Below are 21,500 nucleotides of genomic sequence, written 5' to 3' on the forward strand. Positions count from 1 at the left end.
GACCTCTCTGCGTGGGTTCTGCCCTAGACGGCATGATTTCAAGCGTTGTTCTATGTTTTCCAACCGCTCGCACTCCACACATTCCTCTTTCAGGAACTGTATTAAATCCTTAAACGATATCCTCTGGTTCCTTGCGGATTGTTTCAGATTTGGGCTTGTTAAACCCCATATAAAGTGTATTTTGAGCGTCCTCTCCGCGAAGGATACCTGGTCGCCGTTGTTTCCCAGTTGAATTTGTAATTCGTCGATACATTCCTGTATACGTAGTGCTCTATCTGCGTAATTTTCAAAGGATTCATTGTATCTTTGCTCCAGGGTTTCTATTTTCTGCGAGATTTCCTCTACGGTTGTCCTTTTACTAAATTGACCCCTCAATTTCTGGAGCATTTCCGCCCATGTCTCCGCTTTTACTCGGTTGATGAATGTGGCCGCCTTGCCTTTTAGTTTCATCAATACTATATTTAAAAGTAGTTTTTGGTTCGCGTCTGGTGGCATTTCGTCGGCGAAGTGGCTGACTTCGACCAGAAATGGCTCTAGTTCGTCCACCGATCCAAAAAAAATCGGGGATACATTGTATCGCCATTTGCATCAGAAGGCGGTATGCCTCCACGTTTCTCTGATTCCCCTGCATGATCTCTTCGTCTACACTTACTGTCCCACTTCTACTTTCTGACAAACTCCTTTGTGTTTTTAGTCCGGTGTGTTTTTTTGGTTTTCCGTCGTCTTACTTAGCTTAAGGCTAATTCTTTATGATGCAACTTAACTCATGGAATCGAGCATCTAACAGATTGGCAAATGATGATTGAATATTACCGGCATTGAAACCGGAGGAAATTAGGGACTCTGCACATGCTTCTCAAAACCCGTTTCAAACATATTAAAATATAAAAATCGGAAATAAACTTCAAGCATTAAAATCGGACAGAAATCCTTCAGCATAAGAATCGCTTAAAAAGTTTTCACCCATAAAACTCGGCAAGGATTAACCTCAAGTATAAAAATCGTATTTTGATGTTCATGATTAAAAATCGGCTAACATAAACTACTTTGTAAGAAGCGGATATATTTCTTCCGGTTTTTTTACTGCAGGTTTTTTTATCCTATTCTTACAAAGAAATGTCCCAGTCCGATTTTTATGCTTGAAGTTTATATCCGGTTTTTATATTCTAATATATTTGAAACGGGTTTTCCGAAGCATGTTCTGTACTTGCGACTTTTATTTTCGATCGCTCAAATGCAAACTGGATTTACTACCCTTCCCTACTCTTAGTATGAACTATAAAATGAATTATGGTTAGGGTCCCAAGCCGGTAAATGCCGAAATCTCGTCTTCACACGGTTCCAAAGCGTGGGGTACATTTGTATCCCAGTTCAACGTGAATGCCCCGATAAAATCAACAGTTGACGCAAGTTGGTTGAAATCAGGAGTGCCTATCGATAACAAGATAAGGTTGCGGAGAGGAAGCGGCAGCTGTAGCGAATTCGGCTACCGACTTAAAAATACAAGAGAGCAGGTGATCAATTTCATTTTTTGCTTTGATTAAAAATTGTAAACTTTTATTGCAAAGGCATATATGGCGATTCCAGGAAGCATTTATGGAAAGCAATAACAAGAAAAACATTGAACTTTATTTTAAAACTTAACAGTAATATAATTTTAGATGAACATTTGGATTTATATACATGTTATTTGTTTGGATAAAAACGTATTCTACTTCTATTTTTTTTTCCTTTTAATCAGCTAGAGATTACAAAAAAAAGTTATGAAAATTATAGTTATGAAAGGATTTGGAATATATAGATAGGAAATCTGTCGGTTCTCATAGTAAAGAGGGACGCCTCTGCTGTTGCCGTGAGACATGTTGGTAGATTTGGTTCATAGTAACTCTGCCTAAGCTCGACTTCTACCAGCAAAAGACAAAAGATTAGTCCGGGAGATTTAAAGCCTGTTCCATTTCTAGTTTTACGATGTATATATTTTAAATTTTTGCTCTCACTTGAGTACTATAGCTATAAATTTTCATAACTTTCTCTACTAAGTAATCTCTAGCTAATTCAATGTTAAAAGGGAAAATGAAACTGCGCAAGAACTCTTAATCATCCCGATCAGAAACACACAACAGAAATATTTCAAAACTATATCTCGCATTGCTACTTGTTATAAATTTCTATAATTATAACTACTAACGAGACCTAATTTATAACACAATAGGTTACAAAAATTGTGTTCTGTTACAATCTTGTTATTTCATTCTGATCGGGATACGAGATGAGAAATACGAAAATAGGTGTTTGTGATGCATGTTACAAAACGGTTTAAATCATTTTGTAGTTTTTATGTTAAATTGTTACATTTTCATTTGAGTGTGATCTACTGAAAAAGCAATACATCATGATGGTATCTACTACCATAACTATTGGGTTATTTGCTCTAGCATGTAACCCATATTTTGAAGTTGGAAGTTTCATTTATAGAAAAAATGGTCCTGGACCATCTGGAAAGATTCCTTTATGAAACTGAAAAAATATATTAATAAACATAGTTATTAGTGAACACCAAAAAATATATTATTACATTTCTTATTTCATGGAAAGAATGAGATATATAACCCCCGATTTAGGACAAAAAGTTTTGAGGACCGACCAGCCTGCAGTCACATGACTATCGGATAACACACGAGAGAACTGGTTCGATGTAGAATGCCAATGAGCAACACATGAGAAAAATCAGACTAGGAGCTTATTGCTCAAACTGGTTATATGTTGAAAGCGTGTAGTGAACTGAAAGCCGCCGAAAAAGATGGTCATGACAGGGGTTCATAAGGCTTCAGAATTATGGACTAGCATGTTAGAGGCAGTGTAAAATAATAAGGAGTTGAAAAACGGCACGAAGTGATCCACCACGTGATTGTGATGATGGATGGAAAAACCTGCATTTGGAATGGTTCGGTACCTACAGACTCGACTGTGATAATCATCGAGAAATAACGCACTTCAATACCGCTTATAAGCTACTCTTCCGTGTTCTGTTTAGCAAACATCGCCCATTGACAGAATATTTTGTCAGTGATTTTGTTTTCACTTGACATTATCACTGTACAGTACGTTACGCTCATTTTTTTTCTCCAAAAGCGACATCTTCTGGTGGGTAGCTGAGTTGTCACACGTTGCGTGCAAGTTCACTTCCATTGACGCACGTTACTCGTTATAGTTTTCCTGCGCATACTGCATGCCCGCTAGGCGTTATTTCTACATAAAAAACATGGCTTGTAACAACTGTCCGAGTTAATGATTCTGATCGAATCACATGTCGTGGATACTGCGGAAATTCGTTCTACATTATATGCGTTAGGATGGATTATGATGTTCGTGACGTCCTGGAAACCCGCCCACGGAATCTATTCTGGACGTGCAACGGCTGTGCTAACTTTTTCTCAAATGATAATTTCCGTAGAATGTCTTCGCGTTGTTGCGACATAGAGCCTGACGACAGTTCCCTGAATTATATAAAGAATGACAGCTGATTTGAAAGATGTCGTCAAAGCTCTCTCGGTTAAAATTGACTCAAAACCGCTATCCCCAACTATAACGCCTTGGAAACGAATTGCTGAATATAATCCAGTTTCAAACAAGCCCAAGCGCAAACGCGAAGATGATTCGTTCAAAACAAAAATTCCTAATATTCGTGGATCCAAAGCTGCATTTGAAACAATAAAAACAATTTTACCACCTGAGGAGCTGTTATGGGTTTACTTGTCATCATTCGATCCCGGCACGACGGATGATGAAGTTTCTACCATTGTGAAAGATTGTCTGGGGGAGAATCTGCAACCGACAATAGTTCGTCTAGTTCCTAAGGACAAGGATCTCTCATCTCTGTGCTTCATTACTTTCAAAGTTGGCGTTAGCAAATCATACAGGGATAAGGCATGAAGATAGTTATAGATAGATAGAAAATAAAGAACTAATAATGGAATGTTCGTTTAATGACATAAATTCTTTTCAATGGGATTCTTGATTATGGGGCTACATTAGACTGCCCAGAAAAATAATGAATTTTTGAAAACACAATCGGCCCACCCCTGAGTCGATTCCTAGTCCCACCAGGAGTACTTGCTCCAAATTTGAAGCAAATCGAACAAGTCTAGCTACCGGACCAACGTGCTTGAAGTTTGTATGGGATTTTTCGACAATTTACCTGGAGAAAACCCTCTTGCTCACATTTTCGCCGCTAGGTGGCACTGTATACATCAGATTATCACCAAAAGTGAAACTTAAGAAGATAATTCTATTGTCTACAACTTTGTTGAAAACTGCAAAGCGATCCGACTCCAATAGGAAAAGTTATTAAACTTTTAACGAAGTGATGTCTGAGTCAGTTTTGCATGGGGCCTAGCAGTGCATGGTAGTGTAACAGTACTAGGTTCTAACAAACTAAACATTTTTGTGGATTAATGGTTAGATTTAGCTGAATAGTATGTTCGGAATAATTGTAGTACATTATACGAGCTATGTTTTGGTTAGAAAATTTTAGTTCAATCTGTGACCGCATAGATGGCGCCATCACTAACTTTTCAACGGAGAGAGATAGAATATCGAAATGTTTGGAAGAATTACTGCAATATTCTTGTTCTACAACTTTTTGTAGAAGACACCTAATTTCTATCTCTCTTCGTTGAAAAGTTAGTGTTGGCGCCATCTATGCGGTCAAATGTGGAACTACAATTTTCTAACCAAAACATAACTCGTATTATGTACTACAATTCTTCCGAACATACTATTCAGCTAGATCTAACCATTATTCCATAAAAATGTTTAGTTTGTTAGAACCTAGTACTGATACACTACCATGCACTGCTAGGCCCCATGCAAAACTGACTCAGACATCACTTCGTTAAAAGTTTAATAACTTTTCCTATTAGAGTCGGATCGCTTTGCAGTCTTCAACAAAGTTGTAGATAATAAAATTATCTTCTTAAGTTTCACTTTTGGTGATAATCTGATGTATACAGTGCCACCTAGCGGCGAAAATGTGAGCAAGAGGGTTTTCTCCATATAAATTGTCGAAAAATCCCATACAAACTTCAAGCACGTTGGTCCGGTAGCTAGACTTGTTCGATTTGGCTCAAATTTGGAGCAGACACTCCTGGTGGGGCTAGGAATCGACTCAGGGGTGGGCCGATGGGGGTCATTTTTTTCTGTCACTCTAGGCTACATACCTTTTTGTGATAAAAATGTCAAGAAAGTTTGAATTTACGTGAAGGAATAAAGCAATGATTTCATTACATCAAACTTATAATATTTTGGTAGGGTGATGAGCCTATTTTCACCATACTAAGCAAGGTGCCTCACTAATTCGATAATTTCTTGCCTTACAATCAATAGAATGCGTAAAAATTGACATCAACCGCTTTGCTTCGTTGTTAAGAACCAATATAATAACACAAATGCGTTGAAAACAGTAAAATTCTCGTGTTTGAGCACAATGAAAACTCGAATCGAGTGCCCCTATTGTTGCGCTACCATTTGACTCAATGCGTTGAACAAAGATGGCAGACACTGCTCTAACCAACGGCTTCAAATGGGTAGGGTGATAATAGAAACATGGCGCAAATAGGCTCATCACCCTAGTTCACTTTTCAGTGAAATAAACAAGCATAAGTTTATAAAAATAAATTGATAATTGGCGGAGTTATGGCTATTTCCCCGAAACCCTTTTTTATTTAAGAGGTTTGCGGTGATCACGATTGAAGACCAATAGTTCATCTAAAATTCCAGAACTCAAAAAAATTCATTAATATATGAGTATTCCTCATACCTTAACGAAGAGTTGAATAAATAATAATTTTTTCCTTAATTCGAGAACGTTTTTAGTAAAAATCGCTATTTTAGGCTCTAAAAATTGTATTAAAAAATTCTTATCCAAGAAACAAAAATTTATGAATAAAAAGGGAATCGTTGAAGTACGAGAAAAATTATTTACGATCAATTGAAAAAAAATTAAGAAAATTGATTGAGTAATATTTCGGCTATCGTGATCACGGAAAACCATTTTTAGTAAAACGACATTTCTAGATAATCGAGTTTAAAATTTCAAATCAAATTACTCTTGGTAGACGAAGCGCACTTGGAAGCGCTGTAACTTTGAATCTATTTCTCGGATCTCTATAGAAATTTGGGAAAACATTCTCAAGGAGTTTTAATTTCAGATAAAGTAATTAAAAAAAATCGATTTTATGAAAAATGAAAAGGTATGTAACCCCTTAATAAAAATATGCTTAGTTGCTAAATTAGACAACATTTTCTCACAAACTGAGTTTTATTGGATTCTGAGATGATTATGACTTTAATTGGTTTAGTTTTCTTTAAAAATACACTGAAGAAAAAATTCTGGTTGGACAAGGAATTTTTTTTTTCCAAATACCTTTTTTTCCTTGAAAGTGACCAACTTGAATTTTTGACGGTAGGTAGGGAACATAATTATCTATCTTAGAACAAAATTTCATCCAAATCAAAAATGGGCTTTTTTTTTGTAAATCGACTTTACATTTTTAAAATGGATTTTGTTCGCGCGCACTGTTGGTTCTTCTGATACTTGGAATAAAAAACTAAAAACTGTCGAATTTCACTGCGCGAACTTAAAAAGAAAGTGTGTATTCGTGGACTGTATATTTTAGACTAAACTATATTTCTCTGACCTACATTTGATCAGCTGACCAGCGACCGGCGAACGATTGTGCCAATAAAGCCTATTGCTTCGTGCCTACCTGCATCAGATGGATGAGATAGCCCGAAGAACGCTAAGCGCTAGAACGGGACTGAACCATTCTCCGCTTTGTCGGAGTTATAGGGTGGTTGTGAAATTTTAAGTTACCTATAATTCTTCTCTCGCTTTAACATACGCCGGCCGCCTTGAAATCTCTACGAATTTCAATATATACCTCTCCTACTCTACCTACTGTTTAAATCTACATTTCAAATTGTGTTTGCTGTAAAAAAAACTAATCAAACTTCTTCGGCTTGTATACTATCAAAATTCGGTGCTACTGGTTCGACAGACGATCAATTGACCTTGACCCAATTCTGCTTTGCGATGATCATTCATTTGAGGTGCAACGTATTTATTGTTCTGCTGATATTTTTACGGTACTGTTGCTGTGTGAATATAGTTTGCCGAAAACATCTCGCTGCTGCTATTGTTCCTGGGCATTCGGTGCCGTTCGCTGCTACTGTGGATTGCATTTATGCGCTGCTGTTAAGTGGTGTTTTTGCTGGTTTTTCTGCTGTTTGTTTATTGGTTGGATAGCTGACTGAACTGGAATTTTTGCAGGATTTTTTTCCTTCTGGCTGTGGACTCGATCACGATTGCTTGTCGGTTGAATCTTGATTACTTGGTTGGTTCCAACGGACATTCCGCCGGACTGGGTGCGTCTCTCAGGACTTCGGTGTAAGTACCAACGAATATTCATTGGTTTGCTGCTACTGTGATCGGATAGTTTTAGTGATCGTGACGTCATCGATGATGGTATGCTGATAAATGTTGCTCGTGTGCGATACGCTGGTGAATTTCGGTATGCTACGAAAGTGCTGTGACTGCGATTGATCCCTACGCTGCTTTAATCGTCAAGTCGAGCTGGTCATGCTCGCCAACGACTCCGGCGTGGACATCACTTCTTCCTCCGCTGCAGGCTAGACGTAATTGTGCCTCGAATAAACCAAGCGTGATGTGTGGTTTTAGAACAGATTCTTCACGGAGGACAGTACAAACTCGAATATAATGCAAACATGCAACATCAAAAACGTGGACCATCACCGAAACAAAACAGATTACCTCAGAATGTGGGGAATCAAACAACGATACTCATTTAGCTTGAGTGCGGGCCGTCTAGCATTCCGGGAAATGACCGAAACCTGACGTTGCGACTGAGAAAGAAAATTCTGATAAGCTTTTTGAAAATAAAAACTATACATAAATTAACTGGTGGTTGCGGAGATCCTCTGGATGGGGGCTGATTTTCGTCTTTCAAGACAACCATGGTCCCAATCGCTAAATTTTCCTTTCGTCGCATCCATCTGTTTCTGTTTTGCTGATCAGACAGATATTGTTCCGACCATCTTATCCACAATTGCTGAAGAAACTGCTGATTTCGTTGCCATGCTGCTAGTCGACCTTCAGGAATACTGTCCAGGTTTGGTTCTGGTATTGCCGTTAGTGACCGATAAATCAGAAATTGTCCTGGAGTTAACGCTTCGAAATCTGTTGGATCGTTGATAACAGGTGTAAGCGGTCGAGAGTTCAAAATCGCCTCGATTTGCACAAGTACGGTAAGCATTTCGTCATGAAGCAAACTTTGTGTTCCGATAGTGCGTTTGAACAGGATTTTGAACAACTTCACTGCTGACTCCCATAGTCCGCCAAAGTTCAGCGATCGTGCTGGTATGAATTTGAAGTCTATTTTGTCCTCTGAAGCTTCCCTTATCGCCTGTTCTTGAAACTCCTGATTGTTGAACAATTTACGAAGCTTGTCAAGCTCCCGTTTTGAACCGACGAAATTTCGAGCATTGTCGCACATGATGAGTTCCGGCTTGCCTCGCCGGGATGAAAAACGTTTCAGTGTGGCCAAGAAGGCCGGGGTTGTCAAATCTGCTGTTAATTCCAGGTGCACTGCTTTGGTGACCAGGCAAACGTAGATGGCTACAAAGCACTTCACTGGGCGATTTTTGCGATACGGGTAGCCTACTAAAAACGATCTACAGTAGTCAACTCCAACACGATGAAACGGTAAGCATGGTGTGACTCTCTCTGGCTGTAGATCCGCCATCAGTTGATCCTGGACTTTCGGTTTCACCCGAAAGCATGCGACGCACTTATGGATTACGCTTCTTGCTAAATCGCGGGCGAATATCGGCCAGAATCGTTCTCGAACTGCCAATATCAGTAACTGTTGACCCGCGTGGAACAGCTTCTGATGATAGTACACCATTACTATCCTTGCTAGAGGGTGACGACGATCCAAAATGAATGGATGTTTTCGACTGTTCGACAGATGTCCGAGACGTAGCCGGCCGCCAACGCAGAGTATGCTTTCAATTAGCTGAGGATCGAGCGACAGGATCGATGAATCACGTAGTGGACGATTGTTTGGCAAATCCGCCAAAAAACGTGGGAAACATTCTCGCTGAGACAGAGAGACAAGTGTCCGTATAGCGCCGTCGAGTTCTTTGACGGTTAAACTTCCAAGGTTTCGGCAATTCCGATTTGCAGTTTGAGCGTTGAAACGGAACCGACAAATGTATGCTGTGAGTCGCACCAATCCAGTGTAAGTTGATCGCAGGTTAAACAGCTCACTGGGAGAAACGGATTTCAGAACTGCGACAACGGCTCTTTTTTCCTCTAGTACTGATCTGTCAATGCTGTCTTCGCAAGCTTGCAGGGTTCCCGGCCAGTTATCTTGCTCCGGAAGCAGCCAGTGAGGTCCACCAAACCATAGCGATTGGTACTGCAGCTGCGCAGACGTCATACCGCGAGAAACTATATCGGCTGGCTTTTCAACTCCTGATACGTGATTCCAGATGCTGCCTTTCGTTATATGCTGGATTTCTGAAACTCGGTTCGTAACGAATTCTTTTCATCGCGATGGTGATGATGCTAACCAGCACTTAACAATCATCGAATTTGTCCAAAAGAAAGCTGGGGCTGTGATGTGAGTGCTACTGACCACTCTTCGTAGAGGTGGGAAAGGAGTAAAGCTGAAGAAAGCTCCAAGCGCGGAATCGTTTGGCGTTGCTTCTTCTTTTTCAGGTTCTCAAGAGGGGCGACACGGGACTTCAATGCCAGTAGGTGTACAGTAACTGACCCGCTATTGGAGATACTTCTCACGTAGATGCAGGCCCCATACGCCTTCTCAGAGGCATCATAGAACCCGTGGAGCTGTATGTCGACGGCATCAGATCCGATTTTAACCCAGCGAAGTACAGACAATCCTTCAAGACCAGTCAGGTTTCTACGATATTCATGCCAGTGATCCTGCATGCCTTCGGCGACTGGTTCATCCCAACCACAGCCAAGTTTCCACAATTCTTGAATAAACATCTTGGCCTGTATGATCACGGGCCCTACCAGTCCGAGTGAATCGAAAAATCGAGAGACATCCGACAGAACGATGCGTTTGGTGAAGACCGCCGATGAGTTCCACTTCGCGGGGTGCTGAATTGGAATCGATCTGTACTGGGTTCCCACAGTAAACCTAGCGTTTTAACGGTGGATGTTGGGGAATCAAGCTGGAGAATAGTGCGATCATCTCTCAGATATTCTGGTACCTCTAACAGAATCTCCCTGCAGTTGGAGTTCCACTTTCGTAACGAGAATCCCGCTGATTCCATTAGGCTGATCATCTCGTTGATAAACATTCTACCTTCCTCAGGTTCATCCTCTCCGGACAACATATCGTCTACATAAAAATCCTGCTGGACCACCTTCGCAACAATAGGGTGTGGCTGTTGACCATGTTCTGCTAATGTCTGCAAACATTTTGTCGCCAAATATGGCGCGGAAGCCGTGACATACGTGACCGTAGTCAATTGGAAGATTTTAATGATGAATCTCGCCATAGAATCCTTTGCAGAGGTTGATCGGCAGACTGAACTTGCACCAAGCGGTACATTTTTGTGATGTCCGCGACTAGTGCGTAACGATGTAGACGGAATCTGAGAATAACATCCAACAAATCGTCTTGTACGACAGGACAGACCATCAGAGCATCGTTCAGAGAGTACCCTGAGCTAGTTCGACATGAAGCGTCAAACACTACGCGCAGCTTCGTAGTCGTGCTGTCAGGTTTCAAAATAGCGTGATGTGGCAGGTGGTAAACGATGTCTGAAGTATCTTCGACGACTTCGCTCATATGACCAAGAGCTTGATACTCGTGTATAAATTCACTGTACTGCGCTTTCAACTCCGGGTTCGCTGCCAGACGTCACTCTAAACTCATAAACCGCTTAACAATTGTACCTTTAGAATCACCGAGCTGCTTGATGATCGATTGCTTTTTTGGAAGTGTGACCACGAATCTTCCCGTCTCATTTCTGAATGTAGTCTCGCTGAAGATTTTCTCGCACGCCGACTCTTCCGTGGAATTCGTGCTGGTTGTTCGACAAGTTTCTAGCTCCCAAAACTTGGTTAATTGATCGTGAATCTCGGCTGTTGAACAAACGTTGGTCGTCGAAATTGCACCGCTAGATGATGAACTGGGAACGCGACCGGAAACTATCCAGCCAAAAACAGTTTTCTGCAGAATAGGCCCGTCTTCAGTTGCCTTGTATCTACCCCCTTCAAATAGGTCGACGTAATACTCCGCCCCGATAATCATGTCAATCGGACCGGATTCATAAAACCAGGGATCGCCAAGAGCTACTGCTTCTGGTAGACACAACTGCGATGGATTGAAGCTTGCTGTCGGTAACGCCAATGTTAGCTTCGGCAAAACATGGAAACACATCTCCTCGGCATACGACGAAATCTCACTGGACCATGCAGCAACTGCTGCACTGACGGATCTTATTGACGCTACACTCGACGAACCAATGCCCTGAATGCACAAGAAGGCTGGCGATTCACGGAACTTAAGCTTATTTGAAAAACTAGCCGTCCTCAGGCAATGCTGCGAGCAAGAATCTAGCAAGGCTCGCGCAAGCAACGAATTGCCGTGAGGGTCCTTAACGGTCACAAGCACCGTCGAGAGAACAATATTGTGTGTAGGTGCGTTGGGGAGTGCTATGCATGTTTGGCTAGTGGAGGCTGTATTGGTGTTGGACGGTGATGTGGTTGTGTTATGCAAGTTGGCGGTGTTCGTCTGTGCATTGGTCGGATGAGTGTGTATTTGTTGGTTCGGACTGTGTTGCTTGGTTTGTGGCTGTCGTGGCTGCTGGTGTACTGTCTGAGGTCTTGACTGTGGAAGTGAAACGGAGGATCCTGTCTGCGGTGTTTCAGTATGCAGCATCGAGTAGTGACGCTGATGACAGTGATGACAGACTCCTCTCTCGCAGGTTCTTGCAACGTGTCCTAGACGCAGACAGTTGCGATAAAGCTTACTCCTCATAACAGCGCTGATGCGATCTGGAACAGACTGCTTCTGAAACTTCGCACACTGAAACGCTGAATGCCACGACTCGCCACAGAATGGATACTTCCCAGATGTCTTCACAAGCGTGTGACAGACTGCTACCTTCTGGGAACGTGGATCGCTGTTCATCTTGGATGGGATGGAAATGGATTGCAGAACGGAGCACTGACTACGCAGATATCCCATCAAATCTCGATAATTTGGGACATCCTTGAAATTATGATGAGACTCCCATTGTCGAAGTGTCGAGGAATCTAACCTCGTGCATATCATATAGGCAAGAATCGTGCTCCAGTTCTCTGTAGACTCACCAATCTTCTCTAACATCTGCAAGTTTTTCTCAAATTGGCCGATCAGTTGACTAAGCCCGTCGTAACTCTCCTTCTTCAGTGGTTCGATGAAAAAAAAGCATCTAAGTACGCCTTCACAAGCAGCTTCTTGTTCTAGTACCGTTTTTGCAACGCCTTCCAAGCCACATCGTAGTTTGCAGCAGAAACTTCGACCGAGTTGATCTCTTGAAGCGCTTCGCCAGAAAGTGACGCCCTCAGGTAAGTAAATTTATCGATCTCGTTCAGCTGCGCGCTCTGATCGATGAGACTACGGAAAGTGTCACGGAATGTCACCCCCTCATGAATTCGTCCACTGAAATTTGGAAGCCGTATCTCTGGAAGTTTTACTCGGGAGATCGTAGACGTCCGATGCGCCGATGAATCGGAGTCGTTGTGGCTGGTATGCAACGTGTCCTTGCACAACTGCAGCTCTAATAGCTCAGCCTTCAGGGTACAAAAACGATCGTCGAAGTCGTGCATTGCCTGGTAGTTTGTCTCTTCGAGGTGGTGCAATGCTTCCTCTTTCACTGCAGGCTCAGCACCAGCCTGCTGCTTTTCCTCTTCTTCTTCCTGCAAAAGCTCCAGTTTGGCACGCACCGTATAATATTCTGCACCCACTTGCTCTAGCACGTTCAATCGCACACTTAATAGACGCGCATCCCGTTCATCGTCATAGTTCTGGATAAACTTGTCAATGAACGTTAAACTGTTCTACAACTGTCGTTCACGCTCCAACAGTGCCTTCACTTCACCAACCATTTTCAATTTTACATCTCTCACTCACTGCACTGTAGAAATCAGGAACTATCACGCACTAATCACCTTCACTAGTACACCCGTTTCCGAAAAATCACCGATCGACTCGACGTTCCATGACCGCGACCTCGCGAGACAGAATACAGACTTATCAACCTAATTGACAGCAGCGAAAGATAATCGAACAGAGGAGCAAACGACAGCCAGAGATAACCAGCGAAATACCGAGACCAAATTTAATGGTGGACACGACTCATGCACTCGGCAAGAAAAAACTCGCATGCATTTCATAACTTTATTTTCAACCATCACAACTTTCGGTGGCCACATGCAACAAGCCACCATACACTGTACTTCCCTGGTATTTTTAGACCAGATCCCGTCCGGATCGTGGTGCTTCCTGCTGCAATCGTCGCGTCCAATTGGCCTCGTCGCACTCCATGGCGCCGCGAAACTGCTTCACGATGGCGTCCACTGCGTTGTCCGATGTCGAAAATGGAGCACTTCACTATTGTTCTATTCCCGGGCTTTCGATTGTTCCGCACTTGCCCGGCACTTAGTGTCACTTTTCAAAGGGACAGTGTCCCGCCAAGTATCCGAAAACCGTCACCGTGATCCGGCTCGAAGGACCAAATATTCGCGCGCACTGTTGGTTCTTCGGATACTTGGAGTGAAAACTAAAAATTGTCGAATTTCACTGCGCGAACTTAAAAAGAAAGTGTGTATTCGTGGACTGTATATTTTAGACTAAACTATATTTCTCTGACCTTCATTTGATCAGCTGACCGGCGACCGGCTAACGATCGTGCCAATAAAGCCTATTGCTTCGTGCCTACCTACATCAGATGGATGAGATAGACCGAAGAACGCTAAGCGCTAGAACGCTAAGCGCTAGAACGGGACTGAACCATTCTCCGCTTTGTCGGAGTTATAGAGTGGTTGTGAAATTTTAAGTTACCTATAATTCTTCACTCGCTTTAACAGCCTTTTTCAGTGTAGGAGTCAATGAAGAATTTTTTCAATATTTTTATTCAAAAAATTGACTTATTTTGTGAAAATTACTCCTACATCATTTTTTGTAGGATTTGTCATTTTTAGACTATAGCCATTTGAAAAAAAAAATGGTAAAAAAAGCTGGGCCCTTTTCTAAAGACAGTCTAGACCATTTTTGGAAAAACAAAGTATGCAAAATGGCTTTTTGTGACATAGTCTTCATGTACAGAAAGTTTCATTAAAATCTGAGAGGATGCTGCCAACTCTGAATACGATTTAGCGCGAAATTCGTCAACACTAACACCATACACTGGAGTACAAATGCAAACTGGATTTACCACCCTTCCCTACTCTTAGTATGAACTATAAATTGAATTATGGTTAGGGTCCCAAGTCGGTAAATGCCGAATTCTCGTCTTCACACGGTTCCAAAGCGTGGGGTACATTTGTATCCCAGTTCAACGTGAATGCCCCGATAAAATCAACAGTTGACGCAAGTTGGTTGAAATCAGGAGTGCCTATCGATAACAAGATAAGATTGCGGAGAGAAAGCGGCAGCTGCAGCAAATCCGGCTACCGACTTAAAAATACAAGAGAGCTGGTGATCAATTTCATTTTTTGCTTTGATTAAAAATTATAGACTTTTATTGCAAAGGCATATATGGCGATTCCAGGAGGTATTCATGCAAAGCGATAACAAGAAAAACATTGAACTTTATTCTTAAACTTAACAGTAATATAACTTTAGATGAACATTTGGAATTATATAGATGTTATTTGTTTGGATAAAAACGGATTTGGAATATATAGATAGGAAATCTGTCGGTTCTCATAGTAAAGAGGGACGCCTCTGCTGTTGCCGTGAGACATGTTGGTAGATTTGGTTCATAGTAACTCTGCCTAAGCTCGACTCCTACCAGCAGAAGACAAAAGATTAGTCAGGAAGATTTTAAGCCTGTCCCATTTCTAGTTTTCCGATGCATATATTTTAAATCTTTGCTCTCACCGGAGTACTATGGCTATAAATTTTCATAACGTTCTCTACTAAGTAATCTCTAGCTAATTCAATGTTAAAAGGGAAAATGAAACTGCGCAAGAACTCTTAATCATCCCGATCAGAAACACATAACAGAAATATTTCAAAACTATATCTCGCATTGCTACTTGTTATAAATTTGTATTATTTTAACTACTAACGAGACCTAATTTATAACACAATAGGTTACAAAAATTATGTTCTGTTATAATCTTGTTATTTCATTCTGATCGGGATACGAGATGAGAAATACGAAAATAGGTGTTTGTGATGCATGTTACAAAACGGTTTAAATCATTTTGTAGTTTTTATGTTAAATTGTTACATTTTCATTTGAGTGTGATCTACTGAAAAAGCAATACATCATGATGGTAGTAGATACCATAACTATTGGGTTATTTGCTCTAGCATGTAACCCATATTTTGAAGTTGGAAGTTTCATTTATAGAAAAAATGGTCCTGGACCATCTGGAAAAATTCCTTTATGAAACTGAAAAAATATATTAATAAACATAGTTATTAGTGAACACCAAAAAATATATTATTACATTTCTTATTTCATGGAAAGAATGAGATATATAACCCCCGATTTAGGACAAAAAGTTTTGAGGACCGACCAGCCAGCAGTCACATGACTATCGGATAACACACGAGGGAACTGGTTCGATGTAGAATGCCAATGAGCAACACATGAGAAAAATCAGACTAGGAGCTTATTGCTCAAACTGGTTATATGTTGGAACAGTGTAGTGAACTGAAAGCCGCCGAAAAAGATGATCATGACAGGGGTGCATAAGGCTTCAGAATTATGGACTAGCATGTTAGAGGCAGTGTAAAATAATAAGGAGTTGATAAACGGCACGAGTGATCCACCACGTGATTGTGATGATGGATGGAAAAACCTGCATTTGGAATGGTTCGGAACCTACAGACTCGACTGTGATAATCATCGAGAAATAACGCACCTCAATACCGCTTATAAGCTACTCTTCCGTGTTCTGTTTAGCAAACATCGTCCATTGACAGAATTTGTCAGTGATTTTGTTTTCACTTGACATTATCACTGTACAGTACGTTACGCTCAATTTTTTTGCCAAAAGCGACGTCTTCTGGTGGGTAGCTGAGTTGCAACACGTTGCGTGCAAGTTCACTTCAATTGACGCACGTTACTCGTTATAGCTTTCCTGCGCATATTGCATGCCCGCTAGGCGTTGCATGCCGTGGATACTGCGGAAATTCGTTCTACATTATATGCGTTAAGATGGATTATGATGTTCGTGACGTCCTGGGAACCCACCCACGGAATTGGAAACGAATTGCTGAATATAATCCAGTTTCAAACAAGCCCAAGCGCAAACGCGAAGATGATTCGTTCAAAACAAAAATTCCTAATATTCGTGGATCCAAAGCTGCATTTGAAACAATAAAAACAATTTTACCACCTGAGGAGCTGTTGTGGGTTTACTTGTCAGCATTCGATCCCAGCATGATGGATGATGAAGTTTCTACCCTTGTGAAAGATTGTCTGGGGGAGAATCTGCAACCGACAATAGTTCGTCTAGTTCCTAAGGACAAGGATCTCTCATATCTGAGCTTCATTACTTTCAAAGTTGGCGTTAGCAAATCATACAGGGATAAGGCTCTGTCCAAAGACACTTGGCCGGAGAACATCTACTTTCGTGAATTTGTCACCAATTCAAAAATTTGACGACCTATCATCAGGATTGCTGCGGAGAAGAATCCATCTGGTGGTGGAAAGTAGCACCAAGCTATCTCGGATAAACTCGTCTGTCCAACTTCTAGGCTACCGGCGGCGATCGATCTCGGTCTACCTGACGAATCAGCGACTTCTTCTGTGTCAGGTAAAGCCAAGAAGGGTATATATCCTTCCGAAGCAATACAAGATGTTGGACGCCCTCAATGTAAATTTTACTTACAGTCTGCTGATGTCAAAAACAAAATTTTGATCCCATCGTAACGAGCACGTTCCTTCATAGCACATTCGGCTTTACAAGCCATTGCAGCCAGCGTTCGCCAGTCGTCCCGGTCCTGTGTGCAGGAGTTGTGAAGGGTTCTTCCAAATCGATACCAACGGCAAGTACGAACCTGATTTTGTTAATGCAAGCATTGATCAGCTCCTCGGTTCCAGTCAATCGCGGCATTCAAACCTACAAATATATTACCAGAATGCCAACGGTATGAATTCCGGAATCGACGATTATTTGGTAGCGAGTTCGGATGAATGCCCTCACAGACACGTGGCTTAGCGATAGCACCCTGTCAGTGCAAGCATTTGGTGCCAACTACGATGTTTTCCGTACTGATCGCAGCTCACGCAAATGTCTCAAGGCTACCGGCGGCGGGGTACTTATGGCTATCCATCGTCGATTGAAAGCGCAACTGATTCAGGATACTTTGGGGGTCTGTGTCGAGCAGGTGTGGGTGCGAATCAAACTGGCTAACCTCGGCTAACCTCGTGCATATCATATAGGCAAGAATCGTGCTCCAGTTCTCTGTAGACTCACCAATCTTCTCTAACATCTGCAAGTTTTTCTCAAATTGGCCGATCAGTTGACTAAGCCCGTCGTAACTCTCCTTCTTCAGTGGTTCGATGAAAAAAAAAGCATCTAAGTACGCCTTCACAAGCAGCTTCTTGTTCTAGTACCGTTTTTGCAACGCCTTCCAAGCCACATCGTAGTTTGCAGCAGAAACTTCGACCGAGTTGATCTCTTGAAGCGCTTCGCCAGAAAGTGACGCCCTCAGGTAAGTAAATTTATCGATCTCGTTCAGCTGCGCGCTCTGATCGATGAGACTACGGAAAGTGTCACGGAATGTCACCCCCTCATGAATTCGTCCACTGAAATTTGGAAGCCGTATCTCTGGAAGTTTTACTCGGGAGATCGTAGACGTCCGATGCGCCGATGAATCGGAGTCGTTGTGGCTGGTATGCAACGTGTCCTTGCACAACTGCAGCTCTAATAGCTCAGCCTTCAGGGTACAAAAACGATCGTCGAAGTCGTGCATTGCCTGGTAGTTTGTCTCTTCGAGGTGGTGCAATGCTTCCTCTTTCACTGCAGGCTCAGCACCAGCCTGCTGCTTTTCCTCTTCTTCTTCCTGCAAAAGCTCCAGTTTGGCACGCACCGTATAATATTCTGCACCCACTTGCTCTAGCACGTTCAATCGCACACTTAATAGACGCGCATCCCGTTCATCGTCATAGTTCTGGATAAACTTGTCAATGAACGTTAAACTGTTCTACAACTGTCGTTCACGCTCCAACAGTGCCTTCACTTCACCAACCATTTTCAATTTTACATCTCTCACTCACTGCACTGTAGAAATCAGGAACTATCACGCACTAATCACCTTCACTAGTACACCCGTTTCCGAAAAATCACCGATCGACTCGACGTTCCATGACCGCGACCTCGCGAGACAGAATACAGACTTATCAACCTAATTGACAGCAGCGAAAGATAATCGAACAGAGGAGCAAACGACAGCCAGAGATAACCAGCGAAATACCGAGACCAAATTTAATGGTGGACACGACTCATGCACTCGGCAAGAAAAAACTCGCATGCATTTCATAACTTTATTTTCAACCATCACAACTTTCGGTGGCCACATGCAACAAGCCACCATACACTGTACTTCCCTGGTATTTTTAGACCAGATCCCGTCCGGATCGTGGTGCTTCCTGCTGCAATCGTCGCGTCCAATTGGCCTCGTCGCACTCCATGGCGCCGCGAAACTGCTTCACGATGGCGTCCACTGCGTTGTCCGACGTCGAAAATGGAGCACTTCACTATTGTTCTATTCCCGGGCTTTCGATTGTTCCGCACTTGCCCGGCACTTAGTGTCACTTTTCAAAGGGACAGTGTCCCGCCAAGTATCCGAAAACCGTCACCGTGATCCGGCTCGAAGGACCAAATATTCGCGCGCACTGTTGGTTCTTCGGATACTTGGAGTGAAAACTAAAAATTGTCGAATTTCACTGCGCGAACTTAAAAAGAAAGTGTGTATTCGTGGACTGTATATTTTAGACTAAACTATATTTCTCTGACCTTCATTTGATCAGCTGACCGGCGACCGGCTAACGATCGTGCCAATAAAGCCTATTGCTTCGTGCCTACCTACATCAGATGGATGAGATAGACCGAAGAACGCTAAGCGCTAGAACGCTAAGCGCTAGAACGGGACTGAACCATTCTCCGCTTTGTCGGAGTTATAGAGTGGTTGTGAAATTTTAAGTTACCTATAATTCTTCACTCGCTTTAACAGCCTTTTTCAGTGTAGGAGTCAATGAAGAACTTTTTCAATATTTTTATTCAAAAAATTGACTTATTTTGTGAAAATTACTCCTACATCATTTTTTGTAGGATTTGTCATTTTTAGACTATAGCCATTTGAAAAAAAAAATGGTAAAAAAAGCTGGGCCCTTTTCTAAAGACAGTCTAGACCATTTTTGGAAAAACAAAGTATGCAAAATGGCTTTTTGTGACATAGTCTTCATGTACAGAAAGTTTCATTAAAATCTGAGAGGATGCTGCCAACTCTGAATACGATTTAGCGCGAAATTCGTCAACACTAACACCATACACTGGAGTACAAATGCAAACTGGATTTACCACCCTTCCCTACTCTTAGTATGAACTATAAATTGAATTATGGTTAGGGTCCCAAGTCGGTAAATGCCGAATTCTCGTCTTCACACGGTTCCAAAGCGTGGGGTACATTTGTATCCCAGTTCAACGTGAATGCCCCGATAAAATCAACAGTTGACGCAAGTTGGTTGAAATCAGGAGTGCCTATCGATAACAAGATAAGATTGCGGAGAGAAAGCGGCAGCTGCAGCAAATCCGGCTACCGACTTAAAAATACAAGAGAGCTGGTGATCAATTTCATTTTTTGCTTTGATTAAAAATTATAGACTTTTATTGCAAAGGCATATATGGCGATTCCAGGAGGTATTCATGCAAAGCGATAACAAGAAAAACATTGAACTTTATTCTTAAACTTAACAGTAATATAACTTTAGATGAACATTTGGAATTATATAGATGTTATTTGTTTGGATAAAAACGGATTTGGAATATATAGATAGGAAATCTGTCGGTTCTCATAGTAAAGAGGGACGCCTCTGCTGTTGCCGTGAGACATGTTGGTAGATTTGGTTCATAGTAACTCTGCCTAAGCTCGACTCCTACCAGCAGAAGACAAAAGATTAGTCAGGAAGATTTTAAGCCTGTCCCATTTCTAGTTTTCCGATGCATATATTTTAAATCTTTGCTCTCACCGGAGTACTATGGCTATAAATTTTCATAACGTTCTCTACTAAGTAATCTCTAGCTAATTCAATGTTAAAAGGGAAAATGAAACTGCGCAAGAACTCTTAATCATCCCGATCAGAAACACATAACAGAAATATTTCAAAACTATATCTCGCATTGCTACTTGTTATAAATTTGTATTATTTTAACTACTAACGAGACCTAATTTATAACACAATAGGTTACAAAAATTATGTTCTGTTATAATCTTGTTATTTCATTCTGATCGGGATACGAGATGAGAAATACGAAAATAGGTGTTTGTGATGCATGTTACAAAACGGTTTAAATCATTTTGTAGTTTTTATGTTAAATTGTTACATTTTCATTTGAGTGTGATCTACTGAAAAAGCAATACATCATGATGGTAGTAGATACCATAACTATTGGGTTATTTGCTCTAGCATGTAACCCATATTTTGAAGTTGGAAGTTTCATTTATAGAAAAAATGGTCCTGGACCATCTGGAAAAATTCCTTTATGAAACTGAAAAAATATATTAATAAACATAGTTATTAGTGAACACCAAAAAATATATTATTACATTTCTTATTTCATGGAAAGAATGAGATATATAACCCCCGATTTAGGACAAAAAGTTTTGAGGACCGACCAGCCAGCAGTCACATGACTATCGGATAACACACGAGGGAACTGGTTCGATGTAGAATGCCAATGAGCAACACATGAGAAAAATCAGACTAGGAGCTTATTGCTCAAACTGGTTATATGTTGGAACAGTGTAGTGAACTGAAAGCCGCCGAAAAAGATGATCATGACAGGGGTGCATAAGGCTTCAGAATTATGGACTAGCATGTTAGAGGCAGTGTAAAATAATAAGGAGTTGATAAACGGCACGAGTGATCCACCACGTGATTGTGATGATGGATGGAAAAACCTGCATTTGGAATGGTTCGGAACCTACAGACTC

General features: G+C 41.5%; 4 protein-coding genes across 4 annotated transcripts; all 4 read right to left on the minus strand.

Moving 5' to 3' along the window:
* Positions 1–1,294: 1,294 nt before the first annotated feature.
* Positions 1,295–9,521, minus strand: LOC131687574 (uncharacterized). The gene is made up of 2 exons (XM_058971664.1): positions 7,970–9,521; positions 1,295–1,431 (listed from the first exon to the last, which is right to left on the minus strand). The coding sequence occupies exons 1-2, from the start codon at positions 9,519–9,521 to the stop codon at positions 1,295–1,297; spliced, it is 1,689 nt and encodes a 562-aa protein (XP_058827647.1).
* Positions 9,522–10,116: 595 nt separating this feature from the next.
* LOC131687575 (uncharacterized) lies at positions 10,117–12,449 on the minus strand. The gene is made up of 3 exons (XM_058971665.1): positions 11,012–12,449; positions 10,752–10,966; positions 10,117–10,707 (listed from the first exon to the last, which is right to left on the minus strand). Exons 1-3 carry the CDS (start codon positions 12,447–12,449, stop codon positions 10,117–10,119), a joined length of 2,244 nt encoding a protein of 747 aa, XP_058827648.1.
* Positions 12,450–12,565: 116 nt separating this feature from the next.
* LOC131687576 (uncharacterized) lies at positions 12,566–13,649 on the minus strand. Its single transcript, XM_058971666.1, has 2 exons — positions 13,581–13,649; positions 12,566–13,129 (listed from the first exon to the last, which is right to left on the minus strand). The coding sequence occupies exons 1-2, from the start codon at positions 13,647–13,649 to the stop codon at positions 12,566–12,568; spliced, it is 633 nt and encodes a 210-aa protein (XP_058827649.1).
* Positions 13,650–17,894: 4,245 nt separating this feature from the next.
* LOC131687578 (uncharacterized) lies at positions 17,895–18,978 on the minus strand. The gene is made up of 2 exons (XM_058971667.1): positions 18,910–18,978; positions 17,895–18,458 (listed from the first exon to the last, which is right to left on the minus strand). Exons 1-2 carry the CDS (start codon positions 18,976–18,978, stop codon positions 17,895–17,897), a joined length of 633 nt encoding a protein of 210 aa, XP_058827650.1.
* Positions 18,979–21,500: the final 2,522 nt, after the last annotated feature.

Source organism: Topomyia yanbarensis, chromosome 3 (assembly GCF_030247195.1).
Source record: "Topomyia yanbarensis strain Yona2022 chromosome 3, ASM3024719v1, whole genome shotgun sequence".
NCBI lineage: Eukaryota > Metazoa > Arthropoda > Insecta > Diptera > Culicidae > Topomyia > Topomyia yanbarensis.